The 16,732-nt window shown below is 46.0% G+C and overlaps 11 protein-coding genes across 11 annotated transcripts; 2 read left to right on the forward strand and 9 right to left on the reverse strand.

Moving 5' to 3' along the window:
• Positions 1–54: 54 nt before the first annotated feature.
• On the reverse strand, positions 55–639 carry C8R40DRAFT_1034463 (uncharacterized protein; the record flags this gene model as incomplete). The annotated part of the gene is made up of 1 exon (XM_046223432.1): positions 55–639. A coding segment is annotated over one exon (585 nt), but the record flags the coding sequence as incomplete, so codon positions are not given.
• Positions 583–1,186, reverse strand: C8R40DRAFT_1083404 (uncharacterized protein). The gene has a single exon (XM_046227246.1). It carries the CDS (start codon positions 926–928, stop codon positions 641–643), a length of 288 nt encoding a protein of 95 aa, XP_046090930.1. The 5' UTR covers positions 929–1,186; the 3' UTR covers positions 583–640.
• A 242-nt stretch (positions 1,187–1,428) lies between these two features.
• Positions 1,429–3,194, forward strand: C8R40DRAFT_1244791 (PUA-like domain-containing protein; the record flags this gene model as incomplete). Its single annotated transcript, XM_046233611.1, has 4 exons — positions 1,429–1,980; positions 2,035–2,161; positions 2,221–2,443; positions 2,477–3,194. The coding sequence occupies exons 1-4, from the start codon at positions 1,465–1,467 to the stop codon at positions 3,192–3,194; spliced, it is 1,584 nt and encodes a 527-aa protein (XP_046090931.1). The 5' UTR covers positions 1,429–1,464.
• Positions 3,195–3,737: 543 nt separating this feature from the next.
• C8R40DRAFT_1270464 (rab geranylgeranyltransferase) lies at positions 3,738–5,366 on the reverse strand. Its single transcript, XM_046234038.1, has 8 exons — positions 5,216–5,366; positions 5,012–5,165; positions 4,833–4,949; positions 4,552–4,767; positions 4,363–4,496; positions 4,208–4,306; positions 4,074–4,149; positions 3,738–4,021 (listed from the first exon to the last, which is right to left on the reverse strand). The coding sequence occupies exons 1-8, from the start codon at positions 5,279–5,281 to the stop codon at positions 3,897–3,899; spliced, it is 987 nt and encodes a 328-aa protein (XP_046090932.1). The 5' UTR covers positions 5,282–5,366; the 3' UTR covers positions 3,738–3,896.
• A 117-nt stretch (positions 5,367–5,483) lies between these two features.
• Positions 5,484–7,345, reverse strand: C8R40DRAFT_1035212 (glucose-6-phosphate 1-dehydrogenase; the record flags this gene model as incomplete). Its single annotated transcript, XM_046223482.1, has 7 exons — positions 5,484–5,660; positions 5,709–6,013; positions 6,072–6,273; positions 6,329–6,405; positions 6,458–7,124; positions 7,171–7,205; positions 7,261–7,345. 7 exons carry the CDS (start codon positions 7,343–7,345, stop codon positions 5,484–5,486), a joined length of 1,548 nt encoding a protein of 515 aa, XP_046090933.1.
• Positions 7,346–7,502: 157 nt separating this feature from the next.
• Positions 7,503–8,282, forward strand: C8R40DRAFT_1035684 (Fms-interacting protein-domain-containing protein; the record flags this gene model as incomplete). The annotated part of the gene is made up of 4 exons (XM_046223522.1): positions 7,503–7,777; positions 7,828–7,971; positions 8,024–8,138; positions 8,196–8,282. 4 exons carry the CDS (start codon positions 7,503–7,505, stop codon positions 8,280–8,282), a joined length of 621 nt encoding a protein of 206 aa, XP_046090934.1.
• A 215-nt stretch (positions 8,283–8,497) lies between these two features.
• C8R40DRAFT_1140598 (ubiquitin-conjugating enzyme/RWD-like protein) lies at positions 8,498–9,624 on the reverse strand. Its single transcript, XM_046229475.1, has 7 exons — positions 9,504–9,624; positions 9,402–9,445; positions 9,271–9,350; positions 9,101–9,215; positions 8,997–9,049; positions 8,815–8,943; positions 8,498–8,761 (listed from the first exon to the last, which is right to left on the reverse strand). Exons 1-7 carry the CDS (start codon positions 9,603–9,605, stop codon positions 8,649–8,651), a joined length of 636 nt encoding a protein of 211 aa, XP_046090935.1. The 5' UTR covers positions 9,606–9,624; the 3' UTR covers positions 8,498–8,648.
• On the reverse strand, positions 9,331–10,459 carry C8R40DRAFT_1083411 (uncharacterized protein). Its single transcript, XM_046227247.1, has 8 exons — positions 10,261–10,459; positions 10,154–10,207; positions 10,043–10,103; positions 9,886–9,986; positions 9,620–9,830; positions 9,504–9,518; positions 9,402–9,445; positions 9,331–9,350 (listed from the first exon to the last, which is right to left on the reverse strand). The coding sequence occupies exons 1-5, from the start codon at positions 10,301–10,303 to the stop codon at positions 9,673–9,675; spliced, it is 417 nt and encodes a 138-aa protein (XP_046090936.1). The 5' UTR covers positions 10,304–10,459; the 3' UTR covers positions 9,331–9,350; positions 9,402–9,445; positions 9,504–9,518; positions 9,620–9,672.
• C8R40DRAFT_1083418 (uncharacterized protein) lies at positions 10,460–11,802 on the reverse strand. The gene is made up of 9 exons (XM_046227248.1): positions 11,630–11,802; positions 11,556–11,576; positions 11,443–11,499; positions 11,330–11,390; positions 11,209–11,273; positions 11,140–11,158; positions 11,020–11,087; positions 10,803–10,968; positions 10,460–10,744 (listed from the first exon to the last, which is right to left on the reverse strand). The coding sequence occupies exons 1-9, from the start codon at positions 11,667–11,669 to the stop codon at positions 10,552–10,554; spliced, it is 690 nt and encodes a 229-aa protein (XP_046090937.1). The 5' UTR covers positions 11,670–11,802; the 3' UTR covers positions 10,460–10,551.
• A 218-nt stretch (positions 11,803–12,020) lies between these two features.
• On the reverse strand, positions 12,021–13,200 carry C8R40DRAFT_1035519 (uncharacterized protein; the record flags this gene model as incomplete). Its single annotated transcript, XM_046223511.1, has 7 exons — positions 12,021–12,445; positions 12,498–12,566; positions 12,617–12,718; positions 12,768–12,831; positions 12,872–12,972; positions 13,024–13,101; positions 13,161–13,200. 7 exons carry the CDS (start codon positions 13,198–13,200, stop codon positions 12,021–12,023), a joined length of 879 nt encoding a protein of 292 aa, XP_046090938.1.
• Positions 13,201–13,679: 479 nt separating this feature from the next.
• C8R40DRAFT_1158458 (uncharacterized protein) lies at positions 13,680–16,595 on the reverse strand (the record flags this gene model as incomplete). The annotated part of the gene is made up of 15 exons (XM_046229740.1): positions 13,680–13,796; positions 13,844–13,909; positions 13,961–14,195; positions 14,255–14,339; positions 14,390–14,631; positions 14,694–14,727; positions 14,784–14,922; positions 14,976–15,076; positions 15,126–15,190; positions 15,239–15,343; positions 15,468–15,746; positions 15,802–15,849; positions 15,898–15,989; positions 16,056–16,204; positions 16,274–16,595. The coding sequence occupies 15 exons, from the start codon at positions 16,593–16,595 to the stop codon at positions 13,680–13,682; spliced, it is 2,079 nt and encodes a 692-aa protein (XP_046090939.1).
• Between the last annotated feature and the right edge of the window lie 137 nt (positions 16,596–16,732).

The raw sequence follows: 16,732 nt of genomic DNA on the forward strand, positions 1-16,732 counted from the left end.
GGCAAGGGCCCGAATGAAGAGACCAGGATGTAGAAAAGGATCTTTTGGAATAATCTAGAGAGAGAAGGGAATCAGTCCAAGAGAATGTATAGCAACTGAGCCTCTCACATTAGTACTTCCGCTGAGCCCGACCAACCTATTCCTGACCGCTAATACAAGACTCAACAAGGAAGCCACAGTGCTGGGATCGGCTATCCTTTCCATTGAGTCGAGGCCTTCGACTAATTCTCCAATCTCTTTGACCCAGCGTTGGAGTCCTTCGACTGTAGAATCGCAGAGTAGACCATCGAAAGATGATGTCTCGTAATAGCCAAATATATGTAACGACACTTGAACAAGCTTGACAAGTTCCAATACTGTGTCATTGAACAGCGAAGGGGCCTTCCCGGCTCCTAAAAGGTGATTATATGGGAGGAAGTAGGTTGAGATGAACCGATCTTTCGTGGTATCACTGGGTTCTTCGAGCGTTAATCCCGAGCGTCCACTACAGCCCATCCGCAGGAGATTGATGTTCGTATAGAGCTGCGGCTTAGCAGACTCGAGATTTCCATCAGGTATCTGCACAATAGTAAAGTCCGACCGGAACTGGGCGAGCGAAGTGACCGGTAAAGTACCATACATTGTTTCTTTCAGCTTCGCATTAGCATGACGCTTGAGCCAAGCAATAACAGTATCCCAGTCTGTTTGAGATGGCGGAGAAAGGGCAGATACTGTAATCTACAAGAATTTGTAGATACGTACAAAGAAAGCGATACAAAAAGCGCACCTTGTGAGCAACGTCTCCAGTGTGTACGACCAGTATTGGCACTTGCTTCCTGTCCAGAACCCAATTATCTACTACATACATCTGATAGCCTTCCAATACTATTCCTTCTTGTGCCGCATTCCACCTTGATAGCACAACTGGCAAGAGTAGTGAAAGAGCCATGACGACAAGATTCGCTTTGACAACTTCAACTTCTTTTGTCGTGAACTAAGAGATGGGCATTTCAAGATTGCTGATCGTTCCAAGCGGACGAAATTTGGGAAAGGGTGAGTGTTTGTAGAGACTTGCGCGTGTACGAGGCAGTGTGTATATGTACCGGGTGAGAAAGCTTCGGCCAAGATGTCAAAGCTGTAAATACCACACGCTGAATCTATGGAAAGGAAATAAAGTTATCATTTAAAATTGACAATGTACCTCAATGTACAGCCCTTGACCTCTGGAGACGTAAAGGCGTTGGAAATTATTATCCACTACACTGGGGGTTGTACAGTAGTAATAGTATCTCGAATTCAAGGTACAACACATAATTTACCAGTTTCTTGATGCTAAATACTCCAATGCCAAAACGGATTAAAGGTGAAACATAGAAAAATAGCGATGGAAATAACCAAACGCAATGATTACCCATATAGATATGACTTCAACTCAGCTTTAATAGCCGCCCGCAACCGTTCTCATGCATTTGTACCACCATCACCATGGACCCCCATTCTATCAGATCTCTCTTTCGTTGTCCAGTTTGCAAGAATAATCTCTCTAATCCTTCTACATTGCATTGTGGGCACACTATATGCGGCAGCCACCGCTCTTGTACCCTTCACGCTGATACATCATACGAATCTACGAGGAGGGTCGATGTTTCGCTTCAGAAGATCATTGAACTTGCCGATCGGTCTAATTCGGGAGTTGGCGAATCCAGGGTCAGAAACCGCGATGATGATGACGACGACGGCGACGACGACTATGCTGGGAGACGACCTTATAAGAAGGCTCGTACCGAGAACGACGACGACGAGGAGGAAAACGATCTGCTTGCCCACCTTCGTGCAGAATCTGTTCGGCAGCGGACTCTCCCTCAAAATGAACCTGTGCTCCCCTCGGGAACACGTCCTCGTAATAGATCGGAATCTTTTGAAAAGGACCTGGTGACAGAGCTCACTTGTGAGATCTGTCTTTCTCTGATGTACATTCCAGTGACAACACCGTGCCAGCATGTGAGTCTTGCATCTGTTCCCGATCCGAGCCTGTTCTGACATTGATACATAAAGACCTTTTGCTCGCGCTGTCTCCACCGCTCATTAGATCACAGCGAAGTTTGTCCCATCTGTAGGCAGCAATTGCCTGGGTTTGCGTACTTTCAGAATCATCCTCCCAACGAACTTATGTTACGGATCAGTATGTTTACTGCTATCTATTTTTGGCACGAGATGCTTATTGACTCTTTCGCTGTTCAGTTCTCCAAACTTGCCCATCGGCATACGAAGACCGACGTACTGCAATTGAAGCCGAAGAGCATAATGCTCGACTCAAGACCCCAATTTTTGTATGTCACCTCTCATTCCCTGGCATGCCTATTCTTCTGCACTTCTTTGAACCCAAGTATCGGCTCATGCTTCGTCGATGCCTTGATTCCCCTTGGCCGTCATTTGGTATGATTATGTCGTCATCCGCTTCCTCGTCTTCGGCATCCTCGTCCAACTTGAACGCTAGTGATCAAATTGAGTACGGTACCATGTTGGAGATTCGTAGTGTTCAAATGCTACCTGATGGTCGAAGTATGGTCGAAACATGGGGCGTCTGGCGATTTCGCATTCTGGAGCGAGGCCTTATGGACGGATATGTCAACGCACGGATTGAAAGAATTGACGATATCCCGGATGAAGAAGAGAACGAGGAATCTGAAAGTCCCGTCGCTCCTGTGGAAGTCCATCGCCCGTCTACCTTGCAGCGTCTGACTTCCAGATTGTCGTCAGTAACTTCAACCGCTGATAGTCCGTCGAGTTCGCAGTTCTTAGCTTCTGGTTCAACTTACAGCGGCATTGCCTCTACCTCTTCATTATCTGAAAGTTCATCCGAAAGCTCATCCGTAGTCTTTCCACCACCTCCACCACCTCTTCCTCTTTCCACAAGACTTCTTATAGAGCATTGCACTTCGTTTTTATCCCAGTTGCACACTTCGACTACTCCCTGGGTCGTGCAACGTCTTTCCTACACACATGGGCCTCCACCTCCTTCAGACCCATCGGACCCTGCATTTGACGCTGGAACATTCAGTTTCTACGTTGGAATGGTGCTGCCGATAGATGATTGGGAAAAGGCAAAACTGCTCCCCGTTCGAAGTGTGCGGATGAGGCTGAAGATGTGCGTCTGGTGGATCGAGGGTCTGAGACAGCATTGGTGGTTTGAACGTGGATGCATAGTGCTCTAATTGCACATACCAAGTTTGCTTTGCAAGTGGAACTCCACTTTCTCGTCCATCTCATCACACATTTTTAAAATTTAATTTCCTTTACTCTTTTATTTTTCTCATTGGACCACATTCACCATTAATTATCCTCATATGCATTCTGGATCTTCCTACCTAATTATCTATACTGATCTGTCTGGACGCTGGTCTCGCCTCAAGTTTTTATTTCTCCGCTAAATATCGCAGACTTTCCCTGAAATTTCGATTCTCTCCGTCTCACACTTCACGCTTCCCTAGTCAGTCTTGACGTCACTCGATCTACGCCTTGCAATATCGCATCACATCGCCCAGCTGTTTCGTCGGTGTTTTTCTGAGGCTGTAGGTTCCCTAACTTCCCTAACTTACCTACTCGCGCTATTACTGAGTTTTATTTTTCCTTTTTCTCTTTACCTTCCTGCATCTAACTTATATTCATATATTATACCCAAGCATTACATCTCTCCCCGGATTGTTTTCACTCCTTTACTCTACTTATACTTATCTGTTTTGTGTAGGTTCTTACAATTGTATTCAAAACCCGTAGAATTACTGAATTGTTGTACATACATACACCCAATCTCTGTATCATAACTGCATCATCATTGTGCGCTTTGACTCTCAGGTTTATATCGACGATGTCCTGGTTTGATAAACAAGGTCATGTAAATTGCGATAAGTTGTATCCTATCTCATTCTTCGCTCTAGAGATTGCCACCCTTTCCGCAAACCCAGGGTTTCGATCAGCGCAGCCGGCATACAGTACACTGGGTCGATGTCAACTAACCCAGGATATCCAAGCAAGGACAGACCTAACCCCCCAGCAATCAGATCAACCCGCCTGCGTTGTTCACAAATACGTACCTGCTATTCCGAAATGCGTGTGGAAAACGTCAGGCATATCACCAGGCCTATCAGCAATACCACCACCCTCGGGATCCTAGATCGGCGGGAGATTAATCGTGCTGAGAAATCGAGTGTGCGTTAGAAGAACCTACTTGCGCTGACAGAATGAAAGAGATCAACTTGTCAGAGTCGATGTAATGCACTTTTTTCAACATGGATAGTGAAGCTAGAACCCAAAAGCTGTAACAAACCTGACAATACCTCGATAAGTGTCATAAGAACCAAAATGCCAATCGGAGATACTTGCGTCCTCTAATTTCTCTGGCCTTCCATTCAAGCCACCGTTAGGGAGCTGCCTTTCAGCCAACCACCAAGAAAGCGTGGGCGTGTCGATTTCATCGAGTCTGTCAAGGATCGTCAAAGCCGCGCAACACACAAAAACTAGCATATAATTCATTATCAATTGATCACTTTGCGGAAAGGAGACATGACTCACCCTGCCCAGCATGGCTCTCAGCTCCGATTCGGCTACCGAATCCACCGTCGAAATTCCTGCATTGAGCGATATAGCTGACCGTCTTCTCAACATCTAAATCCCCTAAACGTCCTAATAACGAAAGCGCATTGACGGCGATATATGAGAACCGCGTATCGATTTCATCAAAAGAATCGCCTGAAAATACGCCCGATGGTTGCTGAAGTGACAGGATAACTTAACGCAAGTACCCCAGGTTCAGCCTGTCCGACGAAGGAAACGGGTATTTGAAAGCGGCGTACATTTCACAACGCGATCGATGTCCAATCTTCCGATAGCGTCCTGAGTGACGAGTATTTGGATGGCACTTAACGTTGATAAAATATGTGCATCATGATCTGGATGAGCACCAAAACCGCCTGACAGTGATACAGGATTGGCCACCAATTGAAACAATTGGACGGCATTAGGACTAACCCACCTGTTTCTTCGTCCCAGCAACTCATAACGTAGTCAATCATTTCATCTCGATCCAACGCCTCGCGATGGTTCATGGTGCAAAGAGCAGTAAGACCCCAGTAGATGGCGTTCATGCGTAGATGCGCGGTGAGATGATATATTAAATCATTCTTGTTCTGCGATCTCCTTCATAAGGATTTGTCTTCATATACTGCAGGAAACGTGCCTTTCCAAGATTTTGGATGTAGGAGACGTGGAGAGGTATTAGCAATGGATTCGTTTCGTGGGACATTGAGAGTTTGGGGTTGAAGAGGTCGTTACAAGTAGCGCCTGCCAGTATGTTTGTCCTGCCTACGGGAGTCTACATTTATCCCAAGAAACACATTTTATAATTGTACATGATTACATCTTACAAGGAACACTGTCTACATAAATGAACCCATTGTGATCCAGCTTGTGTGCTTCTTTCTTGGTGTGTTTTCTAATTTACAACTTTACAAAGACGCCAGGCTGACCACTGGCCACACGTATCCCTCACTTGCCCGTTTGAATCCATATTTACTGACGAACGGATCGAGCTCTTTAGGTCCGCGAGAACCGTAAGGGTAGGTGACCGGGCGGGGTCGTGGCCCAGCAAGCCCATCGATCCAGTGGAGAATCGGGGTGAAGATCTGCAAACAATTTAATTTGAGCATGAAGAGTAACAGAAGGCTACTGACCTTCCAAGCAACATCCAACTCGTCATGACGAACAAAATTGGAGTGATCACCCTTCAAAGCGTCGAGAATGAGGGCTTCATAAGCTTCGGGTATCTGTGCATCAACGAATCGCCTCTTGTATGTTAAATCCATTTCGGTAGGCATGGCGCGAGTGTATAATCCGGGCGTCTTTGCGTTCAGTTTCAGGTAAACTGCTTCGGACGGTTGGATACGGATAACAAGCTCGTTCCGAGCAATGTCTTTGAAGATGCCCTGCGTGACATCCTTGAACTGGATACGAACTTCGACTTTGGCTTCATTTAATGCTGCGATGCGAAGAAAAATATAAGATCATATCTCATGACGAAGAAGAAGCACGCAAACCTTTTCCAGCCTTGAGAATAAATGGGACACCTTCCCATCTCGGGTTGTGAATCCAGAGTGTGGCAGCAGCGAAGGTAGGACAGACAGAATTACGAGGAACCGTATCATCATCAAGGTAGCCGGGTTTGCCGTTGGCGGAAACGTATTGGCCGAGAAGGACGTCGTCTCTTTCGATAGGTGGAATAGCACGAAGGAGTTTAACCTGTTACAGATGTGAGAAGATGGCATTACGATATGTGGGAGACCGGAGTAGTTACCTTCTCGTCCCGGATATCTTCTGCTGCGAAGGATACAGGGCGTTCCATTGCGAGAACACTTAGAACTTGTAGCAAGTCTGTGGAAGCCGATATGGGTGTGCGATACGGGATACCAAGGACATTACTTACGGTTCTGCAAAATGTCGCGAATAATTCCAAATTCATCGAAGTACCCACCTCGTCCCTCTGTACCGAACGGCTCCTTGAAAGTAATCTGTACGTTGCTGATAGAGTTCTTATCCCAGGCCGCATTCATGGCCACATTTGCAAATCGGAGGACTAGGAGGTTTTTAACCATTTCTTTCCCGAGGTAGTGATCGATACGGAAGGTCTCATCTTCCGTCCAGTACTTCTTCAAGGAGCCCAGCAGCTCGCGAGCAGATTCGGTATCCTTCCCGAAAGGCTTTTCGACGATGATACGGTTGATACCTCCCTTGGTAACATAACAATGTTCCTTTAGGTTCTTCGCAACAGGGATGAAGACGCTGGGAGGAAGGGCGAGGTAGAAGATTCGATTGCACTCTTTCGATTGGTAGTGAGATTCAATCTCTTCTAAATGCTGGTTCAAATTATCGAATGCGCTACCATCCTCGTAGTCTCCTGCGACGTAAGATAGTACCGACTTGAAATCGTCAATCGACTTCGATAATTCAGGATCATCGTTGGGATTCTTCAGGTACGAGGTACCACGCTTAAGAAACTCAGCATGATCCATCTTAGTACGGGCGTAGCCAACGATCTTCACATCTCTGGGGAGAAAACTTTGACGGAAAAGACCAAAGAGAGCTGGAAGAGTCTGGCGATAAATCAGTGGAAAATCATTTGGATAAGGGTGGAGATACCTTTTTCTTTGCAAGATCTCCAGATGCCCCTAGGACTGCAGAAAGCTGTCAACGATGCGGGCGATAACACCAATATGATGAGACACTAACCGATAATGATAGTGTTTTCTTTCAGTTCCTCATGGGAAGTCTCCATGGAAGGAATGGTACCAGACAGTGAGCGTGGGCGAGCCATGATGAAAACACAGAGAAGACGGTTGTGTTATAGCAAGGGAGGAAACGGGGAATGTGAGAGCAATACTGACTTGCGCGTCGAAAGGTGATGGCTGAGTGATCCTGTTTAGCGGGTTAGCCACGGGCCGACGGGCCACAATTGCGCGTACGTAATCTTCATGGAGTCTGATGGCGACCAGATTATTGAAAACCTCAGAGAACTCTCGGGGCCAGCATATGCGAGCCACGATGCTCAATCACTTCTCATACGTTCATCTGCGCTTGTTTCATGTCTCAAATCTCTGAACCGTGCTGCCAACACCGCTACCAGGACAAAAAAGGATGAAACCACTGCTGCTCGGCACGAGATGGACCAATCTCACCTGGGGCTCCAGAATTTGTTGTATGAGAAGCGCCACCTAGAGAGAGAAATTGAGAAATGTCGCCAGTTCGCGTATGTAGTGTTTTTATGCCATCATTCAGGCTCACCTAACGTCCATGCAGCTCTGTGTATCAGGATATCCCGCTCTACACGATGGAGGAATTTCAACAGTCGGCTCCAGAAGCGGCTAGAACTTCTGAGGTCCTTGAGGATGAGCACCAATTAATGTTAAATCGTCTCAGTTTTGAACTTGCAGAACGTCAACGGTTTGTTATCATTTCCATGTTCATGTCTTTGTTCTCATATTCGTGTCACCAGCCTTGATCTCAAAAGACGTGAACTGCTTCAGGCAAAGGAAGAATTACTAAAGCAATCTCGGACGAATACAAACACCTTGGACAGTGTGAAATCGCATATTGACGCGCTCGTGAAAGTAAGACTTGACCTTCTATAGTAAGGGTTCCCTCAGCCTCATGTGTTTTGTGAACAGACTGCCTCGGAAATACAGAAAAAGGTCGATGAGCTTGTGCAACCACTACCTGTACCAGAAACCTCGACAGCAATGGCCACCGACTGAGTTTCTTGTGCTTTCATTGCTTGGACGTCCGAGTTGTTGCTTGTAAGCTGACGCGATTCCAGCTGTGAATGTGGTATCCATTTGGTATGGGCTTTCTTCAATTGGTCGAACTCCTTCCAAACAGCTTTGGGTTCACCTTGTATAATTTTTGTTCCCTGTGATAGTCATGTTTGCCCACAAGTTTGAATGTTAGGTGGGATTGTTAATACCCAAACCTACTAGATTACACAGGATAATCAAAACAAGCCCTCCAAGAATACCATGAGAGTCAGAAGATCGGATAATACAACGTTTAATGATTAGATATGAATGTGCGATGGTCATAAATGCAGGAGTATGAGCAGTGAATTATAGGCGCATCATGAATCACTCGCTGTCGCTGATGCTCCCAATGTCGCTCATTTCCTCGTCCTCGTCTTCCTCTTGGCCATCAGTAGCTGCGTCTGCAGCTTCCTTGGTTGCAAATCGTTGTACATACTCTGTATGCCGCTCAATTACCGCTTATCACCTACAAATAACAATTGCCACTGACCTTTCACCTTGGCTTCGTATTCGTCTGGATGGCGCATTAGAAGTGCAGCTGCTTCTCCATTCAGGGGGTCGTTAGGATTTGGGTATCGTAGAAGCTGAGGTAGGAAGACTTCGAATATATTGATCATATCTGTTACCCCGATACCTTCAGAGATAGCACTGAGCAAGGCATAGAGAACTCACCAAACATTGGAGACCAAGTCTGATTTATGACGTCCAAGCACACGGAACCGCTTCTGTTGCAAAACGTGAATCAATGGTTTCGTTGTACGAATGAATAACCGTACAGTTCGTCGATATTCGGATGAAAGATCTTGTTCATGAAGCCGATACTGGGCGATTTGTACGGGTATTGGTCGGGCAGTTCAACGTGGATCTTCCACACTCCATTGGTAAAGGGGGCTAAACGGACTTGGGGTCAAGATGAAGGCTCCTTAAGATATAGAGAATTACACACTTTCTTCCGGGCCATGAAATCGGACATAGAACTCCTGCATACTATCGTTTACTAGTGATACATCGTAGTCGGACATGAGCCTGGATCTTGAGGTGAGATAAATGGCTCAGGTTAGAGAAAATCACTCATACAATTTCATGACATCTGTTTCTATGCGGCGCTTCGTCTGACCAGCGTAGATATCAAATACTCTTTAGTTTGAAGCAGAAGGTAAACAGAGCAATGAAACTTATCATATTGAGAGTGTACTGAGGGCCCGAGGAAACAGCAACGAGGTGGTAAGTGAGCAAGAATAAGAGATCCTTATAAGGAAATGACTTGTTCCTTGTGGTCATTTCCGACGACTCACGAAATGAAGAACTATCGGCCGAGTTCTCATTCAATTACAAGGTATACATGTAGTCAATAATACGAATATTCTTCAATGATACAGAGTATATCACTGTCCGAGCAAGAGTATGATCTCTCGCCTCCACCACTTCTGGACGGAGCTTCGGTCCGACCCAACCCAGAATTTTCTAATCCTTGACCAGTGATCGCTTTCCATCCCAGGCTGACCGCTGTTGAAACGGTTCATCGATGAAGGTTCGAGTTTACCGGGGTAAGTAAACTTACCGATCCAGAGAAGCCCGAACCCTACTATTAGAACTATTTCTTCCTGCATCTGGGTCATGGGATGGTGATGTCCTTCGCCGCGCTGGTGGTTCATGGCAATTCTTTAAATAGTTATATTTTTGTCTTTTGTTCCGTGGAAGTCACACCGAGCACTCACAGGAGCATGACTCCTGATATTCCAAGGATAGCCACAGATGTTTGTGTCAAATGAAACGCATCTATTTTGCGGTTGCAGGTGAGGAATTTGCGCCTTCTGAGCTTCACTCACAGAGCGAATTCAAGAATTTCGTTACTATATGCCCTAGGGCAACGGCAACGGCAACTATCAACGCAAATAAGCACAATTTCAGCTTTAGAAGAAACTGGTGAACTCACTGCAAACCGTAGAGCGGATAGGATGGTCCTGGAACAGCGGCATATCTAATAAAGAGGTGTAGGATACATGCAGAATTTGTATCTAGTTATCATGTTAGAACATGAGGCAACGAACGACACGACCAAACCGCGAGGCATTCGATCAAGAAAATGTGCAGAGGTTTCCGGTACACCAAAAACTTACGCTTACACCCGAAGAAATGTGGCCGTAACGGTAAGTTGTATTTCAGTTAGAAACATAAATACTAGATGAAGCCATCGCGTGTACATCGACATAGGATCATGAATATATTAAATTGGAACCTGGGTCACAGTAGGGGGTCCTCCGTTCACGCTTGGTTGAATGATGATAGAGTGGCCAGGTTGTTGTGCGATTCCACTACCAGCTTGCAAAGGATAGCCATATGGGGCGGCAGACTGGTATTGAGGATACTGAACCATTGGCTGCGTCGTGGTATTATAGAGTCCAGGCCATTCACCGTACCTTTGTATAAATCACGTAAGCCCTCTACTTCATTCTTAAAACCTAAAAATCAACGCACCAGCCTAGGTTTTGAATAGGTTCATACCAGATCAGATACCGTCCAAATCGTTGTGCTTGGGTAACAAGCTGAAGCAGAATGATAAACGCAAAAGAGCAAAGAACGAAGATCATCCATGAAAACGCTTGAATCACTTTCATTTCGTAGCAATATGATTGAGCAGACACTAAGAGCACATATGAACCTCCAATAAGGGAAAGTGTAGGTAGGAGCTTACTGAATCCGTTTTTAGTTGGGGTACGCTGACCAGAAAGGGCATCACACTGAACGGTGCCAATAATGTCACTGTAATCATAATGAATAGAGGAAGGGGAGCGATGATTAGACAGCAACTGACGTAGCCCACGCTGCCATTGCTATCCAGATGGATCAGACAAATTAAAGTAAAAGAACACATTGAACCTACAAAGCCAGATTGCCCATAACACAAAGAGGACTATAGCCTCAATTCGTGGTTGGGACCATTGCAGTCTGTTCACCCATGTTCATCAATAGACACGCGAGTGAGAGCTCCAAATTACGCGCACGTCAACAAGAAGGCGAATATAGTTAGTGAGGGAATAACAAGCGCGAAGATCGTAAATGCCTCTGTCATGTAATCAGTACACGTTTGGCCGAACTCACTCGGGGAAAAACATACCATGAAGTTGTGGAAGGAATACAGCAGCGAAATGGGCATCTAATCCCAGCACTGTGCCTATGCAACATGGTTATCTTTAGATAGGAAGGAGCATCATTTTTGCAATGAGGAACCTGAGAGCAAAAACACGGAGACTTTTTATACGATCAGTACACCGATCCTGGCAGCCTAAAATCTGATGGCTCACTGTAGAAAGCAAGTCTATAGTTCACAAATCGTACGGTCATATTTCGTGATAGTCTTTTGAAGCGTGTCGAGTGAACAGAGGTAAACAGAGGTGGACGAGAAGAAGTAGAAAGGGTGTCGCGAAGCCAAATGCTGAAATAACCGATTCTCCCGAACTTAAACTTTGTTCAAGATACACGTGTTGATCACGTTATAGAGTTTTTTGGGGGCAGTGGGTAGACACTGGCCAGTGGCAAGCGGCACGGTAGTGAGTCTCCGTTACTCCATAGTCTGACTTGAAGCTTGATCTTTCTTCGCGTAACCAGCACGTACATTTCATACTTAAGTATTCTACACCAATGTATACAACGCCCAAAGCAAATATTCGTGAAATCATAAATCTATATAGAGTATCACCGTCTGTTGGGATTCTTCATCGTTCCGTTGTCAAAGGACTCCGTTGTAGATGCAAGAAGAGATGACCCAGATGATTGCGGTTCCTCTTTGGGAACATACTTGCTATTCATTTGAGATTGGTAAACCCTCGCTGGGTATGTGGTCGGCTCTCGTCTATGACGGTGCGATTGAGGGTGACCACGGGAGTGCCCTCGAGATTGACTTCTATGACGTGTCGATCTTCTTGAAGGTTTCTCGGTGAACACGGGAACGACAGTCTCGACAGGCAGGATTCCACTCTGCGAACGCTTGACACGATCTCTTCGTTTGCTGTATTCGTTGAACCAGGCGCATGATGTGACCGGACCATACCACATATGCTCGTCGCCTTTGCGATGTCTCCGGAGAGCAAGCAAAAAAAGGCCAAACGCAAAAATGAGAACTGAAATGGGATGAGCGATCTAACCGCAATATATTTCAGGAGAACGGCCTACGGAGAGTAGCGTTGATCAGAGAAAAGGCGTTGAGAACACGATACATCGCCTGATACTGCTCCGTGTGAACTAGGGAGGACGTGAGTAGGTGGAAATAGGCACACAAAATATGCACGCACAACTGGCAGAAGAGTCGTCTAAAACTTGCGTAGACGTAGCGGAAGCAAAACATTCTACGTCCGCGGATTGAGAGTCGGATGAGGCCAAATAAATCCCGAGTGCTAAACAGACAATGAGAAAGTTTAAGAACGAGAGCGAAGTCTTGCTCACCTAGCCAAAAGATACCCGCAAGAGCTAAGGATGCAAGTTCAAGTCTTGTTGAAATTGGATTCCTCTCGCGAAAGAGGAAGCTAAAGCCCAATCTGTTTTCTCACATCAGGACCGCATGAAAAGATGCAACAGGGGGTGACTTGCAGAAGAAGAATAATCAAAAGGCTGGCACTTCCAACGAACAGTGCGAACGGCACGAAACGAGCTACAATTGCGAGTAAGAAGCGGAAAGACAAGATCAGTATTAGGGACTCACTGAGGTCCGAAGACGCTAGTACTGCTTCAAAATGGCCAGCCATTGCCAGACAAATCACAGTGAACAGGATAGCAGCAACTTTGAGTTGCAGAAGGACGTTACTTTAGGGTGACGAGGACGATGAATATAGAACATACCATAAATTCCGCCACGAAGACTGTTGAACAAGGAAGGCATACGGGATTTTCTCCGGGGGGAGTTTAAAGGATGAGTGGATGATTTGGAATCATTCCGCCTTATATCTGAGGACCTCATGATGAACCGATGCAGAAAGTGGTGCACGAGGCAAACATGAACAAGAGGGCAGTTGCTTTTGCTTCGATGGTAAATCTATCAGCACGCTGTGCTTTCTTGAAGTTGATAGTGTACAGAAAGTATCGCGTGAAGGGAGAAGGAAAAGCTGAGCCTCAAGCACTTGCAATTGAAGGTCACCGAGATGGTAGCTCAAATACTTCAATTGGCATGAACGAAATTTTACATCCGCAGGCGGCATCACTTACGTTACCTGAAATGATCGATCCTTGTTAGGCGCTTAACTATCTTCAACTATGCGGCGAGCTCAGCCGTGGCCCAGGCCCACGGAGAAGCCATGATTATTTATGTAGGTCTATGTATGCAGGGCACAATGATTCTTGTTGTTCAACTTCTTATGTCTTTTAATCCTTACAGACTTCTCTACGAAGTTCAATCCCAATCTTAACATATATTTCGAGGGATTCAGGATTAAGAAGCGTGGCGGGGTTGATGGTCGAAAGAGGAGCACCGTTGATAATCTTTGTAGTCGTCAGTGAGTTGAATTTACACTCGCAGTATGACAAACCTTCTTTACAAGGACCTCGACGCGTTTACCATTTAGAGTGTAAGGAATGTCGTGCACTTGTATGAACTGACGACGAAACTTCAAGGCGTGATTCGACCCGCAACTGAGCTCGCTCACCTTGCTAGGAACATGTCGGGGGGTACGCTTGTGTCTTATCTGAGCTCGAATAGCATCTATCAAAGTGGGCGATAGCTCCTCGTCCTTGGATAGTTTGATAAACAAGATGACCCGTTCATCAGTACCATTGTCGATGCCCTGCCCAATTGCGATACAGTCTTCAACGATGTTCGCAAAGTGTACATCAATCACGTCGTAGAGCTCTGCCGACCCGAAGCGTACCCCACCAGGGTTTCTATAACATAGGACGTTGAGCAGGATACATAACTCCAGGAGAAGGATGGATGAACACACAGCACTCCATCAGAACGTCCCAGCATGACCACTCCGCCAGCATTTCCCTGCCTTGATTGTGTTATGAGAACATGATCACCATGATCTGAAATTTGTTGGAGCCAACGCTTGAGGGATCTTCATAAAAGAACTTACACCAGACACCTTGGGAATCCGAAAAATAAGCATCTTGGAATCTCTTTTGAGCAGCCTGTACTGCTTCATCCGACCCAAAACCAGGCAAAGGCCAAAACCCAACTGGCATACAAGGGAAGGGCTTGACGCAGACAAGCTCTCCTTCAACACCTGGGGCATTCACAGTTCCGTCAGGACTAAATGCTTCGACTGCCATTCCCAGCATGCGACACTGTATTTCCCCCCGATAGACAGGCAACGCGCTATTCATGCCTGCAAATCCAATGTCAAGAAACCTTCACTTCTCGCAGAAATCTGAAGATACATCCCTGCAAAAAGAGAGCATATATCCGTTCCTCCTGCATTTGCAGTGTGAGTCTCAATTGCTCAAGGATGACTAAATACTGATTGTCACCTGTGATGGATCCCAGCAAGATTTTGGGGTGGATATTTTCGTATACCCAATCGAAAAGTTGGGGTGCAAGTGGAGAACCTGTGGAATAAATATGTCGTAAAGTCTGGAGAGAATGGTGTTCGCGTGGTTTATACTTTTTCTGCAAGGCCGGATGGGATTGAAGTATTAAGAACGAGGTAAGTGCTGTCTTACCGATAGATGATCGATGTACTTCGCACTAGTCCCATATATTGTGATTCCTAACTCGTCTACCAGATTCCACAGGAATGTGGGATCCCGCAAGGGGCTACCATCTGATACAACATAAGATTGCGTCTCATAGAGTGGAATCAAGAAGCTTACCGTACAATACTAAGGTGCAGCCCGAAGCTAAACCACCAACGAGAAAGTTCCACATCATCCAACCCCTGACAAGATCACATTAGTCCAGTAAAATCGAGTTGGAGTATGCATACGTTGTGGTGTAATAAAAGAAAACATCATCTGGCTGGAGGTCGGCACATATAGCAAGCTCTTTTCGAGCTTGCAGAAGCATCCCTCCCGCTCTGTGGACTATCGGCCTACGAATGAGAATCAGTAAATTGGATATCACTGTGTCAATAGTAGCATGAAGCTACCTACTTGGGGCGACCTAGATTGTAGTTTGTCAGGACCAATCTTCCGATTTCCCAGAATCATGAAAACTCACCCGTAGTGCCTGAGCTGAAAAGAATCCAAAGAGGATCGTTGAAAGAGCCGCGATACCAATCTATCTCGCCGTCTTCAGAGCGACCAAGCTTCACCCCCTGACCTTGGCGAACAAAAGCCGACCAATCTACCCAGGTGTCATCCCATTCTGCTTTGTCGGTACCCTCTAGACCGGTGTAAACGACAACAACCTTGGGCTTGGTCGATACTACTTCATTCAATCCGGATAGAAGAGACTTTAATTTGGGAATATGGTTGTGGACTTTGCTGTTGTATCTAAACCGAGAAGAAACATGAGCAGTCTAGACCAGTCGTTAAATACAACTCATACACCACCGCATCTACAGCAAAGATGATTTTGGGTTGTACTTGTTCAAACCTGTAAGTAGACCTTAGATTGCAGGTAGGTCATGTTATTACCACTTGCCGTTCGAGTACACCTTGAGCCCCAAAATCGGCGGCAGCGCTTACCCAGATAGCGCCAAGTGCCGTTGTGGCAAGGCAAGCAGCCACATTCTCCTGTTAAACGCGAGGTGTCCATTAGTTCGTAAGCCAGGCCCGTGATTTATCGGAGGAAAAACTTACAATGCAATTCGAAGAGTAGGAAGCAATACGATCCCCAGCTTTGACACCATGATGCAGCAATGCTGATACAAGATCTGCTACGAGGGTGTACAGCTGTGCATAGGAACATCGCTTTAATTCAGGATTAGCGTTTTCTGGGGTTGGTTCCGCTGTGGGGAAAAAGAGAAATCACGCCCGAAATGAATAAACATGACTGAGCAATGGTCTGTGACACTGACTTGCTTGTATAAGAGCGATCTTGCTTGTTGATCGGTGCTGCAGCATATTCTCCGCCCAGTTCAGTTGGGCCTCAGAGAACCAAGGAACGTTCTCCGCCGGTTTGGCATCCTTATCCACTACAAGCTTTCCCTTGTGACCCAAGATTTTCGTCTCGTCCCAAACAGATCCCCAAAATTCGTCTATATGCGTAGTAGACCATTGATAGAGGTCGGAATAAGAAGCCAACGAGAGGCCATAGTTTGCATTGATTCGATCTAGAAAGCGCTGGGTTGCTGTGTTCGTGCTGGAGGGCTGATAGAGTAGGGAAGTTGGCGGAGACATTAGCGAGATCCAAGACAATTACGCGGTCCGAGACTTGGCAAGAGATAACGGAGTAGTAGGATAATGGACTTATATGAAGCTCGCCACTGCAGTGCGTAATGCCAAGGAACGGGGAGCCGAAAGAATATCCCAAAGTG

Source organism: Lentinula edodes, assembly GCF_021015755.1.
Source record: "Lentinula edodes strain Le(Bin) 0899 ss11 chromosome Unknown C8R40scaffold_3, whole genome shotgun sequence".
In the NCBI taxonomy this organism is placed as follows: Eukaryota; Fungi; Basidiomycota; class Agaricomycetes; order Agaricales; family Omphalotaceae; genus Lentinula; species Lentinula edodes.